Source organism: Austrofundulus limnaeus, unplaced genomic scaffold (genome assembly GCF_001266775.1).
Source record: "Austrofundulus limnaeus strain Quisiro unplaced genomic scaffold, Austrofundulus_limnaeus-1.0 Scaffold1, whole genome shotgun sequence".
Classification (NCBI taxonomy): Eukaryota; Metazoa; Chordata; class Actinopteri; order Cyprinodontiformes; family Rivulidae; genus Austrofundulus; species Austrofundulus limnaeus.
This window is the reverse complement of record NW_013952403.1, coordinates 5,636,550-5,663,184: the sequence shown is the minus strand read 5'-3', so window position 1 is coordinate 5,663,184 and position 26,635 is coordinate 5,636,550. Positions and strand designations below refer to the sequence as shown.

The 26,635-nt window shown below is 38.0% G+C and overlaps 1 protein-coding gene across 1 annotated transcript; it reads left to right on the top strand.

Moving 5' to 3' along the window:
* Window positions 1-26,603, top strand: LOC106516285 (neuronal acetylcholine receptor subunit alpha-3). Its single transcript, XM_014006567.1, has 7 exons — window positions 1-247; window positions 21,129-21,268; window positions 21,350-21,394; window positions 21,476-21,585; window positions 22,377-22,584; window positions 23,268-24,308; window positions 26,314-26,603. Exons 1-7 carry the CDS (start codon window positions 190-192, stop codon window positions 26,437-26,439), a joined length of 1,728 nt encoding a protein of 575 aa, XP_013862021.1. The 5' UTR covers window positions 1-189; the 3' UTR covers window positions 26,440-26,603.
* The last annotated feature ends 32 nt before the right edge of the window (window positions 26,604-26,635 follow it).

The following is a 26,635-nucleotide window of genomic DNA, read 5'->3' as shown; positions in this document are numbered from 1 at the left end:
GCGGAGAAGTTGTCCGCGTCGGGGCGGTGCGCACCGACCTCTCCGCGCTACAGGGGAGCGCAGCGCAAAGGAAAATGCTCCGATCTTAACAGRACGTTTGGAGCAGCTCGGAGACAAGAACCTCGTTGTTCTGCATCACTTTTTTTTTGTTCCACCCTGAAGAAAGCACCGCCAGGCGCAGATGTAGCCATGGATTTCTCCGGGAAACTCACCACCGTCCTCCTGCTGGGGATCCTCGCAGTGCAAGGTAAGCCAGCGCCAGATGTTAATGTTCTTTCATYTATTTCTCCTGATTGTCACGACAGTGTGTAAAAATCACATACTTATGTGCTACTAAAAGAAAAACCGAACTGTTTTACTCTCAATTTGGAGGTGGGCTCAGTTCCCTTCAGAAAAACTTTACTTTAGTTCATCGACCAAGCTGGATTTTGTTGATGCAGCGCTGCCTTCTAATAATAATAAAACGGAAAGAGATTCCTCTGGTAGTTCAGGAGCTTATCTTGCAACAAAACAAAGACTGGTCTTCACATTTAAGTTAAAACCAGAGGACTACTCTGATTTTTTGTGCTTAAATATTCACMTCTTCCTGTAGCTCTAAAGTCATTGTTGCTGTGGAGAGTTGCACCCTGTTGTGATCATGCTCCTCAAAAGARGATGTTGATTGATAAGCATAATTGCAGGGGGTTAGGGGGGTTATGACCCAATAATTTGATCCAGCCAATATAACCCCCCTAATAAAAGGACATAATTTGCTCAAACAGAATAGAAATGAACTGATTAAGTAGACAGATGCAACTCTCTTGTTGTCTTTAGGAAACGTTGACCTGATTAAACAATTTACAATGTCATATATGTATGTTTAAGCATGACTGCTGAAAATGATATGCAGTGTTTTAGAGCATAACCTCCCCAATGGTAGACCTAAAGTTAYGCCCTTGTTGGATTATTGCTCATGCATCRGCCCTCAGAGCTGCTGGGAAATGTGAAGCAGCCATTCATGTAAAAACTGACCCAAAGGCTCTGCTGGTGTGTTTCAACAGCTGCAGCTCAGCTCATTCTGAATTCATGCCTCCATCCAGATGTGAGAGACACTTCCACTGATTATCATAAGAAGCAAAGGTTTCTATAGAAGATATTTGTTTCAGTAAAATCTGGATCTGAGTCATCTCTTTGAGTTTTTTTCCATGGGCTTGACTATAGGTCAACTCGGCCCAGGTTCAGTGGCTTTCCATTGGGTGGTCCCACACGTTTTCATTTTTGTTCCAAGGACATTCTTGCAGGCTTTTAACTGGTATTTCAGAAAAGAACAACAACATTTTAAGTAAATCATTACATACCCCCCTACTGTTGAAATTTCCGTAACTTACGGACAAGGAGCAGAGATTGTGGCAACAAAACACACCACCAAGCCTGGTACCAATAATTCTTCACGAGTCTTCCTCTGAYTTCATGAACTTGTGGTGCTCGCTGCTGGATCTGACTCAAAGTTTTGCCAAGACTCAAGGCCCGCCCCTGGCCCCCAGCCTCGCCCTGATTCTTTTTTCCTCCTTAACCACAGAGACAGTCACTCCTTCCCTTTTTCATGGAAAGCAGGCGGTTTGGAGCACAACAGCTCAGGGTGAGAGGGGTTCTGCTTGGCAAAACAYATGGTTCKGCCCATGTGACACAACAACATCATCAYGTGCACTGAGCGTGATGACATGAATTGTTCAACATCATCGGTTCTACGAAACAAACAGCTCRTCGACATCCGGATCCCCTCAGAAAGCCATTCGTCCCATCTCTAGATGAGCGTGAAAGCTGTGCCTCATCCAGAGAAATGTGTGTTCTATCTGGATTTTTTTTTTTGGTTTTTTCGCAAAACCGAAAAAGCCTGGCTCCTCAGCTGAGTTCAGTTAAAGATCTGAAGACTGCAGGTCGCTGRTTGGCTAAAGAGCGCTGTCAGTCATAACATCTTTTTATTTCATAAAWCAAACCCACCAATTTGAAAGCCTCACAACCACAACTTTCACTTTATTTACTTTTCAAAAAGAATATATCTGTTAAATTGGCAACACATAAACCAACACTGTGGTACAACGAGGAGGTGTGTTTCTGTGCTGAAGAGAAGCCCCTTTAGCACAAAAGGTCAAAGGTCAAGGTTAGGAACAGTAGATTACAGTGTGGCCTACAGCAATATAATGGATTCCAGAATACATTTGACTATCTTATTTTTATGTTTCACATCATCATCATTTAAAGGGTCAGGTTTTGTTTTGCACATTTTGTTCTTTTATCCCTCTTTCCCCCTCATCTACCAAAAAAAAAAAAGAAACAACAACAACAACAACAACTCTATTTTGGTTTTGTAGGTTATTGTGGCTCTTATCCTCCTGTGTTCTTTTAAACAGCAGTTTTGTTTCCCAGGGGAATCTGACTAAAATAAAGMATATTTTAAACACTATGATGTCAAACTTTATGCAGAGTTCTCATGCCGGCCCAGTCTYTTGAAATAGCAACAGAAAAGCAAGTCATGTTGAGTGTTTGGCTGTTTTTGCACATCAGGAAGAGATGCTGCCCTGAAGCTTGGTGTCATAAAACAGAAAAGGATCATGTCTGCTGTTAGAGCTACACATCATTTGTTGTGTTTATCTTACATCATAGTGACAGGATGACATGGTGCATTGTAAYAACGGTGACACATGAAAGTTTATAAATTCATAAAATCACATTTACAGGTTCTGTATAAATAATCATGTTGACTGTTGTTTCAGTCATAAACTTTCTACAGATATGAGCTTTTCTAAAAGGCATCTTTATGAAAATATTTAACTCGTTCATCGATGATTGTAAATTTTATTGTAACACTGCAAATTTACTCCAAGGCGGTGTTCTTATGTTTTTAAAACATGTTTGTTCACTATCCAAAACACATTCATTTTATTCATAGATTTTCTCTTTATAAAAYTGACTTTCTGATGTTCAATAAGAACCATTTTAAAAAGCAGCATAAAAGCTAAACTATGTATGGGTAGATTTTATTTAATTTAGTTTTAGTAAAAAAAATTAAGTTTAAATGGTTCCAGAGAAGCTGCTGTCCAGTTTCTTTATTGTTTGAATCTAATTATAAAAAACAAATGCTACAGATTTCATGTTTGTCCATGTAGAGTCTTACCAGACATCCATCAAGACAATGTAAAAATAAAATGGTAATATTAAAATAATAAAAAAAATAAAGTTAGTAGTTACAAACTTCAATTTGGAAAAGGAAAATAATAAATAAAAAGAGTTATACAGAGTTTTAATTATTCAAATACACCTGTTTTGGTGATYGTTGATTTTATTTTTTACAACCTTTGAACACACAAGGTTATGGGAAGTTGTGCAGGCCCCCCAGATTGGGAACCACTAACATTGGGTATAGACGGCAGGTCATCCATCCATCCATCCATCCATCCATCCATCCATCCATCCATCCATCCATCCATCCATCCATTTCACCCACTTCTTCCTTTCCTGGTGGCACTGGTACTCGTGTCCAGCAGTCACTGAGCGAGACACCAGGTTCAGGTGATCATGTAAGAGCTTAACTTTTATTAATACAATAGAAAACATGGCAGCAGAAGAAAACAGAGCAAMTAATTCAGAAACAAAACAACATGGATGCAAGAAACCAAGCTGAAGCTAAAARGAACAATAAGATCAAACAAGTCATATGAGCATCAACTGGCTCTTTGAACAGAGAGGGGGGAATATTTTGCATTAACTTTGTCTGAACAGTAAGATTTAAACTACAGGTACATGTTCTGATGCTGAGCATGGACCAGAAAATGATGTCAAGGTGTAAAAAGTCATGATGTTAAAACCTCTAATTTTTTCCCACATGCCATTTTTAAGGAGTAAATCAAGATATAACAGACATTATTTTGTACTTCTTGTTCTCAGCTGTCATTCAGATGTGTTCGTTAGCCGAGGGGGAAATTTTATTCTTGTTAAAGTAAAAACAAAAGTTGTTCAGTTAAAGTGCCAATATTATGTGTTTCTCAGGCATACATTTAAATACTATACCATAATAAAGTATCWATGTCACCTTTAGCTGTTATTAAAATGCTGTTTTTATGTTTAAATAGAAAATAAACTTATCTTCTCATCACTTCCTCTTCTAAACGCCTTGAAATTGGCCTCTGTCTCTTTAAGAACCACCTTCTGTTTCCGTTTTGCCCATTTCAGTGCGGGAAGGGGTTCGCGCTCGGGAGAGGGAGGGATTGGGGCTGCTATGATCCAGTTTACTTGGCATCTGAAAATACATTTCCTYAAATGTATTTTTAATCTGAAAAGAGCTTCACTGAGTGTCAACTAATGTTAGGAGCTCAGCAGACAGTTTAAGTTTCACTTTCGGTTTTCCACCCGAAAGCCTGCAGGAGTCATGGGCGGGTTGTGTGTGTGTGTGGGGTTGGGGTGGGGGCTCTGCCATGAGGAAGCTCGGCTTAAAGATGCATCCCAGAGGCATTTCTGGTACCAAAAGGCGTTTCTGGTCCCCACCTGTCGTTTTGCTCCTCAGCATGGCTTCCTAAAAACGCTGCAAGATTTCTCAAACATGCATGAATGAGTCAAAGCAAGGCTTTGGGCATGTTTTTTTAATGAGAGTATAATATGATAAAATGATTTAAAAATCAAAAAAGTTGATTTTACATGATATTGCCCCTTTAACACAATCAATCATGTTCCTTTTTGCCAAAGTAGCAGCAACATCCTCTATTTTCAAGGTGACGCTGTTTTGAAACAAACATTTCAAGCTACAAGAGTTAGCATGTTACCAAGTGTGATTTACAATCAACACTGACTTGTCAGGATCTCTATGTTACTTCACAAAGTGCAGTATGGCAAAGATGAACTAATATTATGCACGCTTAGCAATATCACTTTAGATCAATAAATTGATTTGGTGCTTGTGTGTACCTCTTAGAGCTGATAAAAGGAAGAGGAAATCATTTTCTTTATTTTATTTACAAGCCAAACACGGGTAGATTACAGTCAACCAAACATAAAACAGTCTCTTAAAGGGGGAAACTTTAGCATTTTATTGGCACAAATTGTGTTATTTAGCTGCTGTAGCTGTTTTCAACATTGCCATTGATGACATTACTGTGGGCTCTATGCTGTCGTTACTGTTTTAGCACTTGTACAGTGTGACAGGGTGGCTTATTTGTGGCAACATGATCATCATTAGCAAACCTTCCCATCTGCCACTGCTCGGCGCATTTTATTTAATTATTTTTTATCGTCATTTGTTTCTGTTTTGGTTTCCATTTGGAAAGAGCTCTAAGTGATTTCTTTATGTCACATCCCACTCTGTCTGTGAAAGTCCGTGTCTTCGTACAGCCTGGAACTTGACACATGGCTTAAAAGTTGAGATAAAGGGGTTGTGCTCCTGTTAAACACGCGGGATGAACCCCCTCAGTTCCCTCTTTTTAAAATCGTTTTATGTCATTCTCTTCAGCCGGAGAGATTTGCCACAGCTTTGCCCTTGAACGGAGGGAATTTTGAGAAATACGGTGCCTTGAAAGCTTGACGGTGTCTGAGCTCTCACAGGAGAACAGATTTTTCTCAACTAAAAGGAACTCTTAGTGTTGAAGCTGTCATTAAAACAGGAACCATTTGACAGAAACGGAGAAGATTTTGTTCTCATCTCCCCCCCCCCCCCCCCGGCTTTCACGTTTTGTTTTTCTCCTGGCCTGTGCACACAGATCTGTTACAGAAAAACATATAATGACACACATATATACATACTTACACTCCCAATGGGTGGTCTGATTTGAAGGTATTGTCTCCTTCCTTCCACAAATCTGGTGATTTGTCCCTGAAACAGAGGARATGCTGATCCGGCTGTCTGTGGGATTGGGGTCTTTTATTCAAAAATAGAATCTGACTGGAGTAGCTTAGAGGTAAAGACTGGGAGATTTGTTTAAAATGGCGCTGTTTGTTGGATGTAGGACATTTAATATTAAAGTTCCAGCCTGTGGGATAGATTGTGGTGCACATCATCACGTACTGGGACAGGACGGATTCATTCACGTTTGAGCGATTAGAGCAAGATTGCGTCATGCTTTGTCCCCCTGCAGCTTTTTGCCCGCACCATCATCCTGGTACAAAATAGCTAAGAGAGACGTCCAGCCACGCCTGCATTGTATTCATCTGCACCACATTATATTTCAGGCTTGACCCCCTTATCTCGCTTTTAATGGGCTGCAGCTGCATGTGGATGGTTACCCAAGAGAACAGCGAGTGCACGTTGATAATTTAAAAAAAAGAAGAGGAAAACCTACAGGTCATCAAAAGCAAATGTTTCGAATCTGCTGAATGTGCAGCAAGGCAACAATGAAGCATTAATTTTCTCTCAGCAACCACGGAAATGKTTTCGATTAAGCCACTACAGCCTTTCACCAAGTCTTATTGTAGCGACTTGTCAAGCTGCATCAAACTATCATCAAGCGTTTTTGCTCCTAAGAGTTAAATGCTCATCTGAGCCGTGCTTGGAAATAGGGAGCAGCTCTCTGGTTTCACTCCCAGAAGCAATGGTTGCATTAAAGTCTGACAGGCTGCCAGTGCACGTGTGTGTGTGTGTGTGTGTGTGTGTGTGTGTGTGTGTGTGTGTGTGTGTGTGTTAGCGTGGGGTTTAACGGACTCCGAGGCAGCTTTAGGATCCTCATAACGCGATTTCCATGTGATTATTGCAACAAAACTCCGGTGCACACATGGCTGCATATCCACCGCAGGCAGACACGGACTGGTTTAAACCAACATAAAGACACGAGCATCTTTCTCCACACGGCCCTCCCTCCTCATTGCTCTGGGATGTTCTGGTCTTCCACGCTGGTGCTGAATTGAGTGACACTTCAGGATGGGAGGACAGGAGGCGAGAAACAAATGGAAAACAGGTTCAACAAGGTCCTTTACATGCGGGTCAGGGCGTTCTCCTTCCACATTTAAGGCTTTGTTTTTTTATCACTTGTTTTTCCAGCGACTGGCCTTGGCTGGTACTTTTTGTGTTACTTATTTTTATTTTTTTTGCAGAACATCAAGCTCTCAGTGAACTCAAAAACACCCACAGACTTCACTCACATGTCACCACAGTGCATATTTACCTGGGAGTTATTTTAAAGGGGAAATGTCACGTAAAATCAACATTTTTTGAGTTTTATTTCATGTTATAATGTTATCCTCTCATCAAAAACATGCCCAGAGTCTTGCTTTGACTCATGCATGTTTGAGAAATCCTGTGGTGTCCTGAGGCAGCCAGGCAGGGGAGCAAAAAAGACCGGTTGGGCCTAGAACCGCCTTTTGGGACCAGCTCCGCCTCTGGGCTGTGTCTCCAAGCTGAGCTTCCTCATCACAGAGCACACACACCTGGCCCTGTGCTGAAATGGGCGGGACAGAAGTGGAAGGAGGTTCTTAAAGAGACAGAGGCCAATTCATGGCGTTTAGAAACAGATATGATGAGAAGTCAAGTTTGTTTTCTATTTTAACATATAAACAACATTTTAATAACAACTGAAGGTGACATAGTTACTTTTATTTTAGTTTAGAATTCAAATATATGCCTGAGTAACACATAATATTTCCCCTTTAAGTTTTTGTACTTTTAAACATTATTTCAGATCCTACTGAAGACAAGAGTATTTTAAGGATAGAATAAAAATCAAATTAATTTAATACTGACAGGAATTAAATCAGTTTACAGCAACAAACATATTAACCATACTTTAAAACTATTCTTCTAATATTATGTGTTTATATTAACATAAAGGAACATGTCAGCTGTCATGGAGTTGGTGGTTTTTAAAGCAGAATCTCAAAAATAGTTTGAACAGGTTCAAAAAAATTCTTGTAACAGATTTTCTCTCAAAATAGAGTTGTTTCATCTCAAACCCATCTCAGTTTTGTGATCACTAAATCTGTATTTTGACCTCGCTCTGCACAGGAAGTCTCCTCTGACAGCTTAATGAAATTCTTAGAATATCATTATTGTGTATCTACATCTAATTAATTGTTGAAAGTAAACCTGGTTCAAGATGGCCGCCACAGTTAATCAAACTCAGCAAACACACAAATGGGTTTCACTCAGTCAAATTTTAAAAGTCTGACTTAAAACTTGATATGGCAGTAGTTGAGTATCGTCCATAAGCACTACTAGAACTCACAAAATCTGTTCAAACCAAAGGAGACAGATGACATGTATTCCTAAAATAAATGCTTTCATTTACAATTAATTTGTCTGAATTATAATTAAATTTTTATTCCTGCAGCAGGTTTGAACAATGTCTTGCTTTATTTTTTTATTAAAAGCTTTCATTACCTAACAGCAGACATAAATATCCCTTCATCAGTGGTGGACAAAGTACTCAACTCTAGTACTTGAGTAAAAGTATTGATACTCATGGTCAAATCTACTCCACTACAAGTAAAAGTTACTCAGTCAAAAATCTACTCAAGTAAAAGTACTGAAGTACTTACTTTTGAAAATACTTAAGTATTCAGAAGTACATGCATTTTAAAGTACTTAAGTACAAAGTAAAAGTACAAATTACATTTTCTTTTTTCTTTTCTTTTTTTGTCACTTCAGTAGAAAACGAAACTAAATGTTGGTTTATTTAGTTTATTTATTTCTTCATCATCAGTGACCTTTTTTAATTGAAGAGAAAATAGAGACAGAGAGAAGTAATTAGAAAGATAGAAAGATTGAAATAGCGATTAAAAGTATATTAAATATACACCAACAAAATACAGGACCACACACCCAACATCTGTCCGCTCACCTGAAAAATAAATGGATTAAATACATGGAGGGCATATATAAAAATATACACATACCCATACATATATARAGATATACATACATACATGCCTACATTCATAAATATTGTCAGTATATACACACAGACATATATACACACTCAGTGACCAGTCAGAACCCCCCGGATCAGAGCACCTGTCTGTGAGCAGTTGTGAACATGCGTGTATATACAAGATTTCTCCAATGGAATATTTAATAGTGACTGTGGAGGATCGGAGACCCAACCCCCAAGACACGAGGCAGACATAGGGAAGACCAGAGCCCAAGGGCCGGAGAGGGATCCCGAGCACAGAGCCCCAAGGGGCACTCGCACGGGGCTCTAAGCTAGCAGTTAGCACACAATGGTTGGCTATTTTTCAATCATCTCTCACAGCATTAAACCACAACCACCCTAACCAAAGTCAACTTCATTTAAAGCGTTTAAACTAGTGAGAAAAATGTTTGCTGACTTACCTCAATGTGCTTTCTCAGGTTAGATGGTGAGTTATGGAATGCTGAAAGGTACTTTACCCGTGGTAAACAGAGAAGACATTTGAACTGATACATATTATTTTAAGTCCTAAAACCTCGAACATTTAACTGAGATATGGCCATGGGTGTGCTGGTTTCTCTCCTTGCGTTTCCTCAGTGGTCTCCATTGCATCTTCTTCTTCTTTTGTCTGGTTCTGCTTGAAATTAAAGTAAAGTGATGGGAGCGCGCGCTCCGCTACCGAGAGTTAACGAGTGTGACGTAGGCTATAAGCTACGCATGTGATTGGTTACCTTTGTGACGAACATAGCTTGTGGCCAATTGCATTTCATGAAATGAAAAACTGGAACAACGGATTTTTTTCCTTTTTTTTTTTTTTACAGCGGATTATAAAGCTATGCTGATCTAAAAGGAACTAGTAACTACAAGCTTCCTAGAAATGTAGTGGAGTAAAAAGTACAATATTTGTCTTTGAAATGTAGTGGAGTAAAAGTAAAAAGTTCCCAAATAAATAACTACTCAAGTAAAGTAAAGATACTCAAAAAATGTACTTAATTACAGTAATAAAGTAAAAGTACTTTGTTACTGTCCACCACTGCCCTTCATTTAATGATTGGTCATGAATCTTTCCCAGGGTTTTTCTTTCCAGTTGACCATAATATGTCCTCACAAGAGATTAAACTTTTTGAAAAATAGTACTTAGCTTGTGATTTTAATATTCACATTTTAAAAATAACATGTTCTCCTTATTGCTTATTAATCCCCTGTAATCAGAGTGTTGTTCAGATCAAAGCAATACTTATTTTACCACAGCTTTAATTTCCATCTTAAACCACACATTACATGTATTACTGCTCCTCTGTTCAAGTCTATGTTTAGAAATGACAACTGTATACATACGTACTGTGTTGTCACCAGTAAATCACTGCGTGCTTCTCATTTAATCTTTGTAATTTAATGAAAATAAGTTCAGTGTCATTATTAACAACAATTTATTTCCATGTTGGACAAAAAAAGTCAGCACACTGAGTAATCTCAGAATTTATTAAAAAGAAAAAAAATCAGTTCAATGAGCTTGCTTCTACAGACTATTAATTTACTGATCAGTGTGGTAAATGAAATCCTTCAACATGTCCTCCTCTAGTCTTGGACTTTTGCTCAGTCAGCTCAACTCTATCTTAAAACCAAGTTGTCATTTTCACAATTTTGTCTTCCTGTCTGGTCAACACAGAGGAGCCACGTCTCGCTGTTTCTGCAGCTTCAGTTCTCCGCACCACATAAAGGATAATTACACCAATCAAGTCATTTTATCCACTTAAATCAATTATCTGTGTTCGCTCCCTCTGTAGCACTCCATGGTGTGGCTGAGAGGTTTTTGTTTTCTGGAACAAAACGCTTTGGTTTGTGATGAAAAAGGGATTAATTACCTGTTATGCAAATGACTTTAGTTTATTTGGATATTTCTTTCAAATTTTAGAACATAAAAATTAAAATCAGGATAAGTTCTGTAAAAAAAACTCTAAAACTTACAGAACCAAACAAAAGCAGTTCAGAAAGTAAATTAACTCTCCTAATGTCTCAAACATGCATGTGTGCTGGCGCGTAAGAATTGTGTTTTGACATTTCCATCCCAAAAGCCTTGAAACAGTGGAAATTTTTAAGGTCTGCTGTTGATGTGTGTCACAGATGTTTTGTAAAATCTTTACAGAAACCTGATTAAGTCAGTGCTGCTGACATGTTTGATGGACGGGTTTGATCCAGCATCGCTGCAGGACAGAAAACACTGCTGACTCCCTGCAGCTGCTTTCTGTCAGCCTTGGTCCTGAAGGGAAACAAGTGGGGAAAATAATCTCATTTTTCCAGTGTCACCTAAAAAAAGTGCAAAAAAAGATGCTTGTAAAGTAATTCTTCCATCCCAGAAGGCAGACCAACCACAGGTGCTCACCTAAAACTTACATCCGCTAGTAAAAGTTCAACAAAAAGGCTGACGTGACAGCAAAACATTACAGAGACTAAAAAATGTGAACAGAGGGAATAAATGGAGTGAGGCTGACGAGGAGATGGGAGACAGCTGAGCTTAATGAAACAGGCAATAGGTGTAGTGACCTGAGGAGCAGAGTTGATGGCAGACCAATTTGACATAAAATCAGCTTCGTCTGACTATCTGTAATTACATAGACATTATAAACTGAGTTTGACTAGAAACAACTACATGTTGACTATCCTGAATGGTAATCTACAGTATCTTCAAGTACATTCAGGTAAGTCAAAATGCCTTTCCTATATCTCAAATGGACAGAAATAGATATTTGAATTAAGAAATTGTTTGCGAGCCCCACTGAGGCAACTGAGCTGTCCAAACTGTTGCTTGCAGAATTCTGGGTGGCTGCAATGACAGACAATAAATTATCCGCGTTTCTTAATTCATGTCGAGCAGCAACTAAAAACTGTGTCAAAAACAAAACAATTTGAGTTGGACTGACCTGACACTGCAGACCACTGAATGGCAAATGCTAAGGCTAAAATGATTTTAAAACTTTCTTTCAAAACACTACGTAAATCTGTGACATTTTGACCAGTCAGAATGTTTGTTCAAGATTTCCTAAATAGAAAAGCCATTAGTTGAAAAAATATTCAAGATGTCTAATTCATTTGGAGATATTTGAAAAGAAATTGTGATCAGTCCAAATTGCAGTTATAGATATTGCTGAGTTAGTTTTGCTGAGTCATTTGCTTTCAAGATATCTGCAATATAATTTGCACTAACCTAATCTTATACATGTGATATCTAAAAATATTATTAATTTAATATTATTAAATGATGGCTAGTCAGAACAAAAAGTGAGACATCTTGAAAGCAAATAATAAATAACTTAGAGATAACTAGAAATGTTTTTCTTATCAAAAATCCTTTTAAGATATCTTGAGTTGGAACCTCGGTACAACTTAATGGTAAATCTGTCATCATTTATACTAATCAGAATGTAATTAGCGATATCTCAAATAGGTATTTTGCATATAATATAATTCAACATATCTTAATAAACTAATATGTCTAGTCACAAACCAAAAATGTGGTGACATAAATTTTATGTTAAAATGTCCTGCCATACAGAAAAAACTGTCAAGGGGAAAATTCTGAAAAAATTAATGTCAGGATCTGTATTTTTTTTTAGTTGAATCATTATTTTTGTTATTATGTTTACTTTCATCATTCTGTGTTTCTGTTTCCCTCTGCCGTCGATCTCATTGAATCATAAACCCACAGACACGTCCAAAGCTACATGTAGACCCTCTGGCCTTACCAGGATGGCTCCATGTTATTCAATAATCACAGTAGATTCTTCTGTGCGCCATTTTTGCCTGTCGCTGTCAGGCCATCACAAACCCAGGAGAACAGAGACGTGTTTTCTTGCCTTCCTGCACAYGTTCTTGCTGTCAGTTTTCTCCTGGTATCTCTTCACACCACTGCCTCCCTCTCTTTGTATCTCCTCTCTGGATGTACTTGTCTGTCAGCGGTGTATTTTTGGATGGCAGTTAGTTCCTTTAGACTGTCCGGTAGCGGCTCACAGGCTCATCGTGGGAAGCACATGCCTGATCAAAGAGGCTCCCACAGGCCACGGGTCTTTGTGCAGCTGCTGATTCCTGTAGCCACGAGAGACGATGACAGACTCACTGTTTGGCTCCTTCTCAATCGCTATAAACTCTTCACTGCTTGACTTGGCTTTATCTGAGTGATAAAGGTTTTTCGCTTTGAAATCACACACACACACACACACACACACACACACACACACACACGCACGCACGCACGCACGCACGCACACACACACACACACACAAAGAAATACTCATTTGGTTTTATAAACCTTCATGACTCTGATCCTAAAAACAAAAGTAAAATCCACAACTCTAACTATTATTACTGGTTAAATTATGCAAATGTTTACAGTAAACCCAATAAAACATTTATTGGACTTCAAGAATTCACAGGTATGCAGTTAATGTACTGGGAAGCGTGATTACTGATTGACAACAGGTGTGCTGATTGTTTAGGGATACAGGTGATAAAAGCAGAACATAAATCAGTTGAGCAGCATAAACTGTCTAAACCCATCAAAACACAAGAAACCCAAAGATCACAACAAAATAAAATTTAAAGAAAAAAATAAAGCAAAACATAATGACAACAAAAATGTCCTCAACAATCATTACACTTGCTTAGCACTTAAGCAAATATAATATTAGGATTGGAAACTATTTTTAAACTAAAATATTTTAGCTAAGCTAGAAAAACATTGCAAAAAAGGGAGTGGAAAGCCCTCAAAGTATCTTCTAGCAAAAAAGTGGGACTAAAATCTGTTAATGTGTGGTCCAGTTGCTTTAATCATATTTAATATGGCCATTGAGAAATTAAAATGTTGAACACCTCTGCGTTAGCATATAGCTGAAACTCAACGAACAAAACGCAGCGCTACACTTAGCGGTTGGCTTATCTCCAATTGCGTTTTTATGTAAAAAAAACCCTGTAAATCAGGGGTGCCCAAACATTTTCACTGAGAGGGCCAAAATTAAAATCAATCTGAGGGCCGCGGGCCAAATGCAATAATATAAGAAATGCAAATACATCTTAAGTAAAGTTGTTTTTTTTATGATAAAACTAGCAGCCAGTGTGGTTGCCCACATTCTTTTTTTTGTTTGTTTGTTTTTTCAGCCCATGGACGTGAAGGAAATTCAACGTATACTCAGACAGCAAAGGCTCATGGGAAATTTCATAATTTCAAATTTGAGTATATGTGGTCTTATAAGGTGTGCAAATCTAGATATGGGCATAAATCTAATCTAAATGTCTCTTGTAGTTACTTGCATTTTATATTTAATCTTAACATAATTACAATCTAGTAACCAGGACAACTGCTGGCGGGCCAAATCAAATGGCTCAGCGGGCCAATTTTGGCCCACGGGCCCCACTTTGGACACCTCTGCTGTAAATAAAGATAGCTAAAGAAGTAGAGCTGCTGCTGCACAATTAAACCGTACTTTAAATGTCAGGCAAGCTTGGCCGGCGCTGCAGCTGAGAGGGCAAAAAGTGCAAAGATTTTAATTAACTTCCTTTAAATTAAGCTCCTTAAGATCGTCACCGGCACAACAAGTGAAGGGAATTAGAGGAGTGTCTGTTCAAATACGAGCTGCTTTTTATTTTATTTATTTATTTTTAACAACGGAGAACAAAAGGTCCAATTAACTGACTGATTATAACTGCCCTCGTTTTCCCTCAGCCAATTAGAGGCTTAAGCACGATTCTGGCAGGGCAGCGAATCAGAAAGCAGCGGGCAGTTTTTAAGGCAAGGTACCAAGAGCTGAAAATTACACGAGTGTCTCTGGAGAAAGGCTGTTTCATTAAGGTGTAAGGCGGCGGGAGCTCGTCTCGGCCGGGACCACCGAAAACCTCTGCTGGTTTTATAGCTGCTGAGCAAAGAAACTATGGTTCATTTAATTACTTTTCACCCAGCACAGGTATTTTTCATTTTGTTTTTTTAGAGGCTAATATGTTTACATTAAAAAATATAAAAAAGAAAACCCTGTTAGTGATATTTTTCTATTTTGCCTCACATTTCATGTTTTTTATTTTTTTATTTTTGGATTCTGTTAGTCTGAATACAAATGTTAAAAACTAAGCAAGACTTTAGAATGAGTCAAATTTAGTCAGTCATAAACTTTGGGCTAAAAATATTTCATACTCCACTGATTTCCTGTGTTTTTCTTCTCATTTTGACCTTTATGTGAGAGTGATTATTGTGGAGTCAGGTGTGTTTAATCTGAACAGATGTAATTATGTAAGTGTCGCCTTGAGTGGCTAAAATGTAAGTTTAGGTTATGTTGAAGTGAAATAGAGTTTATTGTTGAAAGCTATTATTGGATTCTAACGTGTCCGAATCATGTAGCTCCTCAAGATTCAATAAATTTAATAAATGAGATTCCCAAACTGAGAGTTGGGACAGACTGTGAGCAGAGATGTCTGGAAGATCTTCATCAAAGTGACATCCCACTGGAAATAAAAAAAGAGAAAGGCTTTATGGCTTTACAGAACGGGATGGGGGAATACGAAGAGCTTATTTCAACATATAGATTCCTCAAATGACAAACAGGGTTTTATTAAAGAGATGCTGAAAGTTTATTTTTGTCACACGAACAGCATGAAACTAATATTGAAGCCAACACCTTGAGGAGCAGGAAAATTTATTTATTTATTTATTTATTTATTTATTTATTTATTTAAAACAATTTTCAAATGAGAGAAATAAAACACTTGCTCATATATTTAGATCCTAAAGTTTTTGTAAATGATAGTGTAACTGTAAATTTTATTAAATAAAAAAAAAAAACACATTTCAGGTGCAGGTTTTTTTCAGTTGTATTGGAATAGACATGACAGATAATAAGGCAGAGGTGTAAAGTAACAAAGTACAAATATATATTGTTGCTTTACTTAAGCTGATATGTTGGTTAGCTGTACTTTATTGGTGTAATTATTTTTTAGCCAACATTTTACTTCTACTCCTTACATGTTCACGCAATTATCTATACTTTAGAGTCCTTTTTTAAAATTAACATTTTTAACATTCTTCTTCTTCTTGGATTTTTTGGCGGTTGGCATCTAACTTTAAGATGCATTATCGCCATCTACTGTACTGGAGTGTGGGCCAGAGTATCTAACCTATATTCGTGAATATAGTCCTGTCTCCTTTAAAATTTTTATAAAGACTTTATTTATCTTTTCATGTTTAACTAATACCTTTTCCACTTTTAATATCTCTATATCATATTTCTTTAATTCTTGTTTTAACTTTTCTCGACTCTTCTTATATTTTTCACATTGTATTACTACATGTTCTACTRTTTCCATGCCCTTGTCACATTCACAATTTCCTGTTGGGTGTTTGCCTAATAAATGTAATGTTTTATTCAAACCTGTGTGTCCCAATCGTAACCTTGTCATTATTACTTGTTCTTTCCGATTTCCTCCTATTATTTCCATTTTTCCAACTTTCTGCTCTTTTCTAAACAAATGACGACCTTTATTACTCTCCTCCCAAATCTTCTGCCATTCAGATACTTTTTGTTTCTTAATAATAGATTTCATTTCAGATTTACTAAATGCAATATTCATAACTCTATCTTGTTTTAAATATTGTTTAGCTAAATAATCTGCCATATCATTCCCTTCTATATCTTTATGAGCAAACATTTTAACATTATAATCATTATGGACTTTTTAAAGAAAGTTTTTTTTGGGGGAGGTCGCCTCAGCCTGGCAGCTGATTCAGTCATTGAATTACTGCTTCCAAGTTCTGCAGAAGCCTGATAATCACCGACTCATTCAAATCAGGTGTGTTGGAGCAGAGGAACAAGTAAAACATGCAGGGGGTTGGTTTTTACCAGCCTACCTCCTAATTAATGCCATTTTGGAAATTATATAATATAATTGTACTTGTTAAGTACAAAGAATGTCAGATACTTTAAAATGGTTACTCAAGTAATATTCTTAGAGGAGACTTTTATGGTGAGATATTTGTACTTTCACGCAAGTATTACTTATAGGTACTTTATACAAAACTGTAAAAAAGATGATAAAACACTAAATATAAGTGAGAGGAAAAATATTGATGCAAAGTTCCGCTGCTTGTTTGGTTTGCAGAGAATAAGCATAATCAATCAGTGTTTCCATTATAATCCATGTTTTGTTTTGTTTTTTAGTTTCTGGAAGGCTAAAAAAACAATTCAGTGTGTGTGACTGTTTGTGTGTGTATACACTTGACCTAGTTGCCCTTTTGGGGCAACACATTCACCTCTAAGGTGCTTGTTGAGAGCTCATCTGATGTCAACTCAAAAACTGAGGAAGGAGGTCGGCCCGAGCTTTCCTTGTTCCTGCATGCATCAGTTATTTAGCTTGTTGTCTGCAGCCATGAGAACAACTTCTGTCTAGATCAGAAAATTATAACAAACACGAGTTAAAGTAAATTAGTAAATAAAAAGATGCTTGGCGGTGACGCGGCAGCGATCTCCTCAGACAGGCGTGGGTCTCTGAGCCACCCTGAGCTCCAGCACTGCTCATGGCACTTTTCTACAATCTGATCTCCACTGCAGCTCCTGCAGACATATTTTAAATTTCTTCTGTCAACTTGTTTACATCATCTAGTCTTCAGAGAATGATTTTCAGGTTTTGATTTAATTAATCAAGCATTTAACTGAAATATCTTTTTTTTACACGAGCTGAGAAAAACTCCCTTTTTTAAAATAACCCTAATAAGAAAGYTTGAAGAAGGGTGTTAAAGAAAAGGTTAATGGCAAAACTTGAAAAAAATTTTTTTAATTCAGGTAATTTCCTAAATTTGCCTCAAGTACAGACATAGATAATTTTATGGAAAATATGACCTCATGTAGTTTTTTTAGTTGTATGTGGAAAAATGTGTTTTGGCACAAATAAGTAACGTATAATTTAAAAAAGGCCTCTTTGTGTGTTCCAGCCTCTTTATTCTGTCAGGTTTTGTTAGCAGCTATTATACATATAATTTACTTGTTTCTAAATATACTGACGCCTTATTCAACTTCGTCTTTCGGCTGCTCCCTTTAGGGGTCGCCACAGCGGATCATCTGCCTCCATCTCATCCTATCCCCTACCTCCTCTAACGTTACACAACCATCTCCAAGTCCTTTTTAACTACATCCATGAATCTTCTCTGTGGTCTTCCTCTTCTCCTTCTGCCCAGCAGCTCCATCTCCAACATCTTTGTCCAATATATCCACTATCCCTGCTCAACACGTCTAAACCATCTCAACCTGGCTTCTCTAGCTTTATCTTTAAACTGCTCCACCTTCACTGTCCCTCTGATCTTCTCATTTCTAATCTTGTCCATCCTTGTCACTCCCAAYGAAAATCTCAGCATCTTAATCTCTGCCACTTCCAGCTCAGCCTCCTGTCTTTTAGACAGTGCCACTGTCTCTAAACCGTACAGCAGGACTCACTGCGGTCTTGTAAACCTTCCCTTTCACTCTTGTTGCTATCCTTCTGTCACACAACAGCCCCGACACTCGTCTCCACCCACTGCATCCTGCCTGCACCCTCTTCTTCACCTCTTTTCTGCACTGCCCATTGCTCTGGATGGTTGACCCCAGATATCTGAAGTCTTCCACCTTTCTGACATCTACTCCTTGCATCTTCACCTTTCCACCTGCCTCCCTCTCATTCACACACATGTATTCTGTCTTGTCTCTACTGACTTTCGTTCATTTTGCAAAATCTACAACCATCTGTACTTCTGCATTTCTTTCTTTCACACCATACATGTTCGTATTCTTATCCTAAAACTCTTACTTTTGTTCGTACGAAGGGTTCGTACGAACATGCCAGGTCAGATTCAACAAACTCTTCTATCTTCAGGAAAAGTGTGTAAATGAGCTGCGTAAATTCCACCTGTTCGTATCCAGCTGCTCGTGCACGCGAGAGGAGATTAGCATTACCACCCCAAAAACACCATATAAGGCTTTGTTTCCTGTCTCAGATACAAGGATGTGTCCAGTCAGGAAAATGACAGCGAAAACAAAAAAGAAAAACTTTACGAGTTCAGAGATTGAAGGCCTGCTGTCAGAGATCCAGAAAAGAAAATCTGTCATTTTTAGCAGCTCAGCTGGAATTAAAAAAGCTGCTAAAAATATAAACAACTGTGTTAAATCATTTTCATTTATTCAGAAGCCACACCGTCGCGTACCGTACAGTTCAGAAAGCTGCCTGTCAGTCTGTGGACAGACAGATAACAGCACAGATCATCTGGCCTGCTTATGCTTTTGTTATTTTTTTTTATCATGATAAAAAAAGAAACTTAAAATATTTTTAACCAAAGCATATTTTGATAAATTTTAAAATGTATTTAATAAAAATATGTACTTTTTGTTCTTAAAAACCTTTAAAATACATTGTTGTGTAATAACAGCCAAAGCAGAGAGGAATGAATGTCTAATGTGTTCATATTAAAATAACACACTGTGATGGCCCACAGGATCTGGTCACACTTTTTACCCCCAAACCTCAGATGCTGAAGTTAAACTTCACTTCCTGTTGTCTGTAAAGACTAATGAGGCAAATATTGGGAAAATCAAGTTTGAAATTTTCAGTATGCTTTGATTTTAGGGTGGAAAGAGAATTAGCTTTAGTTTTATTTTTCTGTATTTTCTTTTCTTTTTAAAGTCAAACATTGAATAATGAATGCTAACAATGGTTTCTTTTTAAATTCAATCTCTTCTTTGTTGGGTTTTGGGTGTTCTAAATGGAACATAAACCATAATTTGGAAAATAAAATTAGTATAATAAGAATAATTTGCTTTTGCTTCAATAAATATTAACAGAAATTGGCTCTTGATCTGGACTAAGTGTGGAAATTTCGCCCCCTTGTGAATTCGACTCTGGTGCTACAGTGTTACATTTTGACAGTAATTTATAGTCTGATTAGTTTAAATGTTGTAATTTATTGCACTGACCTTTGTCACCAAGCCGTTTCACCCAAATAAACATATTTCATATTGTTGGTGTTTTGCTGCAGCAGAGAAGCAGCTCTATGTTTTCTCCTCCATCAGACAGAGATGAAGCTGAATTGTTAGAATCCAGATCATGGAAACAGCTCTATGATGGAGAGACTGAAGGAAGATCCTCCACAGAACAAAAAGCCATCAGTAATTTTGTGACAGTAAACTTGATTATAGTTATTTTATAAACAATACAAAAATTGTCATTACTAGTTTTTGTTCTGTTGTTGCCAGTTTGTTACAGTAACCAACATGTAAAGTGTTGAACATTAAACATCTGTATCAGACAGAAAAAAAAATCTGATTTAAAATAGATAAATATGCACAATGTGCAAGATGTGTCTGTAATGTCACATTATTAGGACAGCTGCTGATTCAGTAGACTGGACAAGGTGCCCTCTTTGTACATTTGAGCACCTGCCCACGAAAATGTCTGTGCACGCCACTGTGAATGCCACAAGTTCTCCTAAATCACTCGTACGCACAACTTAAGAACAAATCTGTGCGTACGAACGGTTCTTGCATGAGGATTGTTCCTACAGTCAGAGACCCTACTCTAACCTCCACATTCCTGCCTTTCTTTCTCTCCTGCTGCCCTCTAATCTGCCTCCTCAATGGTCTTCGACCATATTGAAGCCTTATATAATGACTGTTTATAGGCTGTAACATTTTGACAGACCTAAAATTCTACAGATATGTTCCTAAACTAAAAATAATAAAATAAAATAAAACAATTAACACACTGACATTTAGAGATCAAGCTTTTTGTACATAGGAATAATCCAATTTCATCCAGATTTTATTTGCAGCACAAGCAGTTTGAGCAGATTCTGAAAACATAAAACATATCATTTATGCTTCTGAATCGTGTAGCATTTTGTTTAGAATAAAAACTGTTTGTGTCAAATTTGATGAACTGGAGTTAAGTTTCTAAAACTTTCACAACTATTTAAGCATCAAATGTTGACATTTCATTTAGTTTCTCATTTACTGGTGAACTTTAGCCTCAGTGTGAGCAAAACATTAATCTTTAAGTCTCTGTGTTGTTTTTTTTATTAGCAGACACTTATAGTAAATCCATTTGAGTGACTGACCTTTCACTGGAGTCAAGTTTAATTTAGCAGCAGTGATCTTCTCAGACAGCATCACAAAGCCAGATTCAAACACGGTCAGTTTATCTGACAGCTCTCTGCTAATCTTTTTCTCCGTTTCTTCATTTCTCCCCACTTTTCTCTGTTTATTTAGGCTGTTTTTCATCTAAAGCCGAGGACAGATTATTCCGCCGGCTGTTTCGAAGGTACAACCAGTTCATCCGACCAGTGGAGAACGTCTCTGATCCTGTCACCGTGGAGTTTGAAGTGTCCATATCTCAACTGGTCAAAGTGGTAAGAACGAAGAAGGTGAAGAAGAAATAAATCAATGTAAAACCAAATAAGAACTCATCTATGGTTACGTTTTTGTTTCAGGATGAAGTGAATCAGATCATGGAAACTAATCTGTGGTTAAGACATGTGAGTGGTGATTGTACGTCAGCCTTAATGAACCATCTTTCATTGTGTGATCATTTTACGAATTTCTACTCTGACTTGAAGGTGTGGAACGACTACAAACTGAGATGGACTCCAGTTGATTATGATGGGATCGAGTTCATTCGAGTTCCATCCAACAAGATTTGGAGGCCAGATATTGTCCTGTACAACAAGTAGGTGTTGTTGCTCACAAATAATAAGTTCAGGTCTGTTGAAGAAACTTAAATTTTATTTTATTGTATTGTTTATTTTTACTTTGGTTAATCTACATGATGTAATTAGAGCTGTTCCAGACATTTTCTTTTGGTGTCTAATGCAACATTTAGACACAAGTTTTACCTTTTATAAATAAAACCACATTTATTAGTTGCTTGTCAAATGGCCTCAGCTGAGAGTGAGATAAACTCAAATACAGTTTAGGACGATCTTTGACTTTATTTTTTATATCTTATATGAAACTGTGTTATAGTGGCTCTAAAATCCACATGAAAATTTGAGTAAATCTATAAAAAATAATCTAAAATTATGAATCTCTGTTTTGTTGATATGGAACCTGCCAMTGTGTTGAATTTTGAGTTTAACAATGCTGATTATTTGCAGCAGCCCTCTTGAATTATGTTAATCAGTTATAGGTGTGCATCTAATAATCACTTTGAGGTTTTCAATAAAATCCACCCACTTGTTCATGAGATATTTTGCTAACAGACAAACAAATGAGCACACATGATCACCTCCACAACAAAATAAAACTGTCAATCAGACAGTTACTGTGAATGATGATTGCAATGATTTTATGTCTATAAACACATGTCAAATATGGCAACAATGCAGTTMAAGACAACATCTGAATAGAAAAAGGAGATTTGCAACCTCTCTTTTTCATTTCCCCCCAACAACAGCATATGCCTTGAATCTCCTGAGCTTGTTTAGTAGAATGAAATGACCTAAACTCTCTCCCTCACAGCGCCGTGGGTGATTTCCTGGTGGAAGACAAGACCAAAGCTCTGCTGAAATTCGACGGTACAATCACTTGGGTTCCCCCAGCTATATTCAAGTCCTCCTGCCCGATGGACATCACGTACTTCCCCTTTGATTACCAGAACTGCTCCATGAAGTTTGGCTCCTGGACCTACGACAAGGCCAAGATTGACTTGGTGCTGATTGGCTCAAAGGTCAGCAGGGCTGTCACGAGGAGGAGAAATTATTTGATGATTTTCACCACTTTTATGTCCCTGTCTACTTCTATTGAATATTGTATTTGTAGTTCTGTTAGAATAATTGATTGCTGTATAAGCAGAAAAATGTTAGTTAGGAAACAATAAACTTTTACAGCCTATTTTTTCATTTGCATAAAAATCATTAATTACTAGTAGATGCAAAATAAATAAATAAATAAATAAATAAATAAATAAATAAATAAATAAATAAATAAATAAAATGAAAGAAAGAAAGAAATGTCAGGATGATAATGGTTACAATCTGAATTAAAGCAGAATTTAGCATGATTAAGGGGATCAAAGGAAAACTGGGAAAGYGGAAAAAATTGCCAAATTTCAAAATAAAAGACCCTTTTCCAAACAGCTATGGCATGATTAAGAATTTTATCAAAATTGTCTTGTTTCGACAGGACTCATATTTTACCAGCTGCCTCTCTGTCATTCTGATAAGTTAAAGTTGACTTGAATAATTCTGTACACATCATCAAACATGTTGGGTAACATCCATTTGGAGCTTGTATTTTCATTCACCTCTCAGTAGCACTCCATTTTCCACCATAAAACTGTTTTGATCTGAAGTTTTCCTGAACAAAACGTTGTGATTTGGCGTTGAATGTTTCTCATTTGTGCTTCAACAGGTGAACCTAAAGGACTTCTGGGAAAGTGGAGAGTGGGAGATCATCGATGCACCCGGATACAAGCACGACATCAAGTATAACTGCTGTGAAGAAATCTACCCGGACATCACCTACTCCTTCTACATCCGCCGCCTGCCCCTCTTCTACACCATCAACCTCATCATTCCCTGCCTCCTCATCTCCTTCCTCACCGTGTTGGTCTTCTACCTCCCATCGGACTGCGGGGAGAAGGTCACCCTGTGCATCTCGGTCCTGCTGTCCCTCACCGTGTTCCTGCTGGTCATCACAGAGACCATCCCCTCCACGTCACTCGTCATCCCTCTGATCGGCGAGTACCTCCTCTTCACCATGATTTTCGTGACGCTAAGCATCGTCATCACTGTCTTCGTGCTGAACGTGCACTACCGCACGCCCATGACTCATACTATGCCGGAGTGGGTGAGGATGGTGTTCCTTGGGGTGTTACCCAGAGTGATGCTGATGAGGCGACCCATTGACCAGAGCTGCTCATCGCCAGCCAAAGTTACAGGAGGGACGGGAGGAGGAGGAGGAGGAGGAGGAGGAAGAGGAGGAAGAGGCAGCAGTGGGCGTTTCAAGATGAGAAAGAACAGTGTGGGAGGAGGGAGCAGCTCAGGCAGTGTAAGTGTTGGTGGTATAACTGGGGGGGTACCGTGTCCAACTCTGGACAGCGGATCAGGAGGCGGAGGAACCTCCTCAGCTGGCGGCTCCATGAATTGCGTGGAGTACGGTGAGATGAACCGCGACCTGAACCGAGACATGACCAGGAGGTTCCCCTACAGAGGGAAGGAGGTGCCGACTCCTGTTCCACCCCCGATGGTTCCGCCTCCTCCTCCTCAACAGGCAACTCCCACTCAGGGGCCCTCGGATTCTGAGCTGCCGAAGGTACCGAGGCCCCTAAACGCCTCGTCGCCGGTCAACGCCGTGGTCGCCTTTTCTGTGGTGTCACCAGAGATCAAGCAGGCCATCGAGAGCGTGAAGTATATCGCAGAGAACATGAGGACTCGCAACAAAGCCAAGGAGGTAAAAACTCCAACACATAGACATTTTATTACATTAATGTCAGAATCTTAGTTTCAACCAAAATCTTAAACATGGTCTTCAAATGCTGATGAAATAATGCAATTCTGTTCACCATTGTCTTTTTTAACTGTAAATATATATGTTTGTTTTTCTTATTTAAAATAAGAACTGTGCAACTTGCTTTACTAAGAGATTGTTTATATTGTGTAAATACTTTACTAGTATTTGAGGAATTTTTGTAAAGATGTCAGGGACAGAAACGGGCCTAAAGCAAATTTCTTCAAGGAAGAAGAAAGTATAGTACATCATAATATATTGTATCAAAGTCCCTCATAATATTAAGTACTGTGCTGCATTAAATTTCATCATTTCACGTCCTGTTGTATTGACCATCATGTTGCATCACATTGCATCACTTTACATGGTATATATTGTTCTGTAGTACATCATATGTGTCCCAATACCAGTTTTTCCCAAACCGAGTACTTCAGTTTGGATACTCTTTTATTCCAAGTACTGATACAGAATATTTAGTTAGAACCTAAAAATCATTCAATGATGTTAAAAATACATTTTGTTTATTTAGAACAAGGTGTCTTTCTTTATATAAAGTAATTCCTTACTCAGTAGTAACTAAGTAAAAGTAAAAATACCTTAACAAAAATGACTGATAAAAATTAATTTCACTAATATAATACGTTCATTAGCAAAATTCATAAAACTGCTCACAATAATCAGGAAAGTAAAAAAGTACTTTTACACACAACCAAATTGGTTCCACTAAACCGAGTTGAGTAAATTATTTTATGACGCTTTATTTTTAAGAGTGCATAAACAATTCATAWCATGATGAGTTGGTCATATTTAAATTTGTAGCCTGTCCAGGTGCTCTRAGCATTGGGGCATTTTGTATGAGTACAAGTACTTGTAAAAAGTTTGGTATTGGGCTTGACATTAATTCCAGTATTTATGGAAATACCGYTACATCATATCATATTTGTAGTTCATTGTATAATAGTACTTAATGTATTTTATCTCACCAAGCTCAGCCATATAACAAAATGTGTCTAAATCACTAGACCAGTATGTTATCTGACATTTAAAATAAAAAGAAAAACTAAAGCAAACGTGAAATGTACCAAAGCTCTTTTCTCTTAAAGCTTACTTTGATCACAGCACAAACAAAACTCGTCACTGATGTCCCCTGTCATGGACGGACAGACAAATGGACGGACAGAGAGCATTTCTAAGTCCCATGCCTCAGCGACGGGGGACAAAATACCAYCTATTTTGTGAACATCAGATTAACACACAATTTAAACAGCAGAGAAACCCACATAAATGCACATAAAGCACCATGTGTTTCCTCCGCCTGCTTGATTAATTCATACCCTTCCCAGTAAACAGCGCAGAAAGCATTTTCCACGTGGCTAAATCGGGCGTTCAAAGCCGCTTGGTGGTTACAGAAGCGGGGCTTTGCGGACGCCTTCCTTCCTCACACTCTGGATGGTGCTGATATCTTTGTTGCGTCAGCTCCATCTTTTCTTAGCAACTCTTGGATCTGTCTGGAAAAGCTTTCAGAATCATAAACACTCCTCAAGAAGGCAGCAGCTTTATGGTCCCAGCTTAGTCATAATCTTGTTCTGCACACCTGAAACACTCAAACGCAGAGGGTTCTTGAGTCTGAAGGACGTGAGGCGTTCTGGTTTATCTCGTCACTAAAGAGACTTTTTAAATGACTCTGGCTGTGTGTTTCAGGAGTTTCTAACGTGGCAGAATGAAACTGTTCAGATGCTTCTTGATTCTGCTGTATGAAGTGAGAAAGTGTTCAAAAACACATGAGAATACACAAAAAAATCTCTCAGATTGAACGCAATGTGTAGCTGTTGCTARTTTCACATAAATCCAGGAACATGGAGGGAACATTTTAGGCTTTTAGGGTGCACTAGATAAATCTTGTTTCTTTTTGTACACATACTGACATTTCCTTCCTCTGTCTCTTCAGGTGGAGGACGACTGGAAGTATGTTGCCATGGTCATCGACAGGATTTTCCTTTGGGTTTTTGTGACAGTGTGCGTGCTGGGAACTCTGGGACTCTTTCTCCAGCCGCTCATCAGCTTTTTAAAATGAGACACTTGTCTTTGTCCTTGTCTTTCTTGCCACSCCCATCCCCTCATCTGCTTCTGTGTTTTTGTACCTCACTTGAATCTTTCCGAGAATTGTCTTCTCATGCAGCAGTATCACATTAAACACAAGCGCATTAATGGGAACGCCATCATCAGCCATCACTTTTAGCCCATATATATATACAGTATATATATATATA

Bases quoted from the DNA above. Each gene is read 5' to 3' on its own strand.
- LOC106516285 (XM_014006567.1), top strand. From the start codon at position 190: ATGGATTTCTCCGGGAAACTCACCACCGTCCTCCTGCTGGGGATCCTC. The intron at 21,395-21,475 runs GTGAGTGGTGAT...TCTGACTTGAAG, and splicing joins CTAATCTGTGGTTAAGACAT to GTGTGGAACGACTACAAACT. The intron at 24,309-26,313 runs GTAAAAACTCCA...CTGTCTCTTCAG, and splicing joins CTCGCAACAAAGCCAAGGAG to GTGGAGGACGACTGGAAGTA.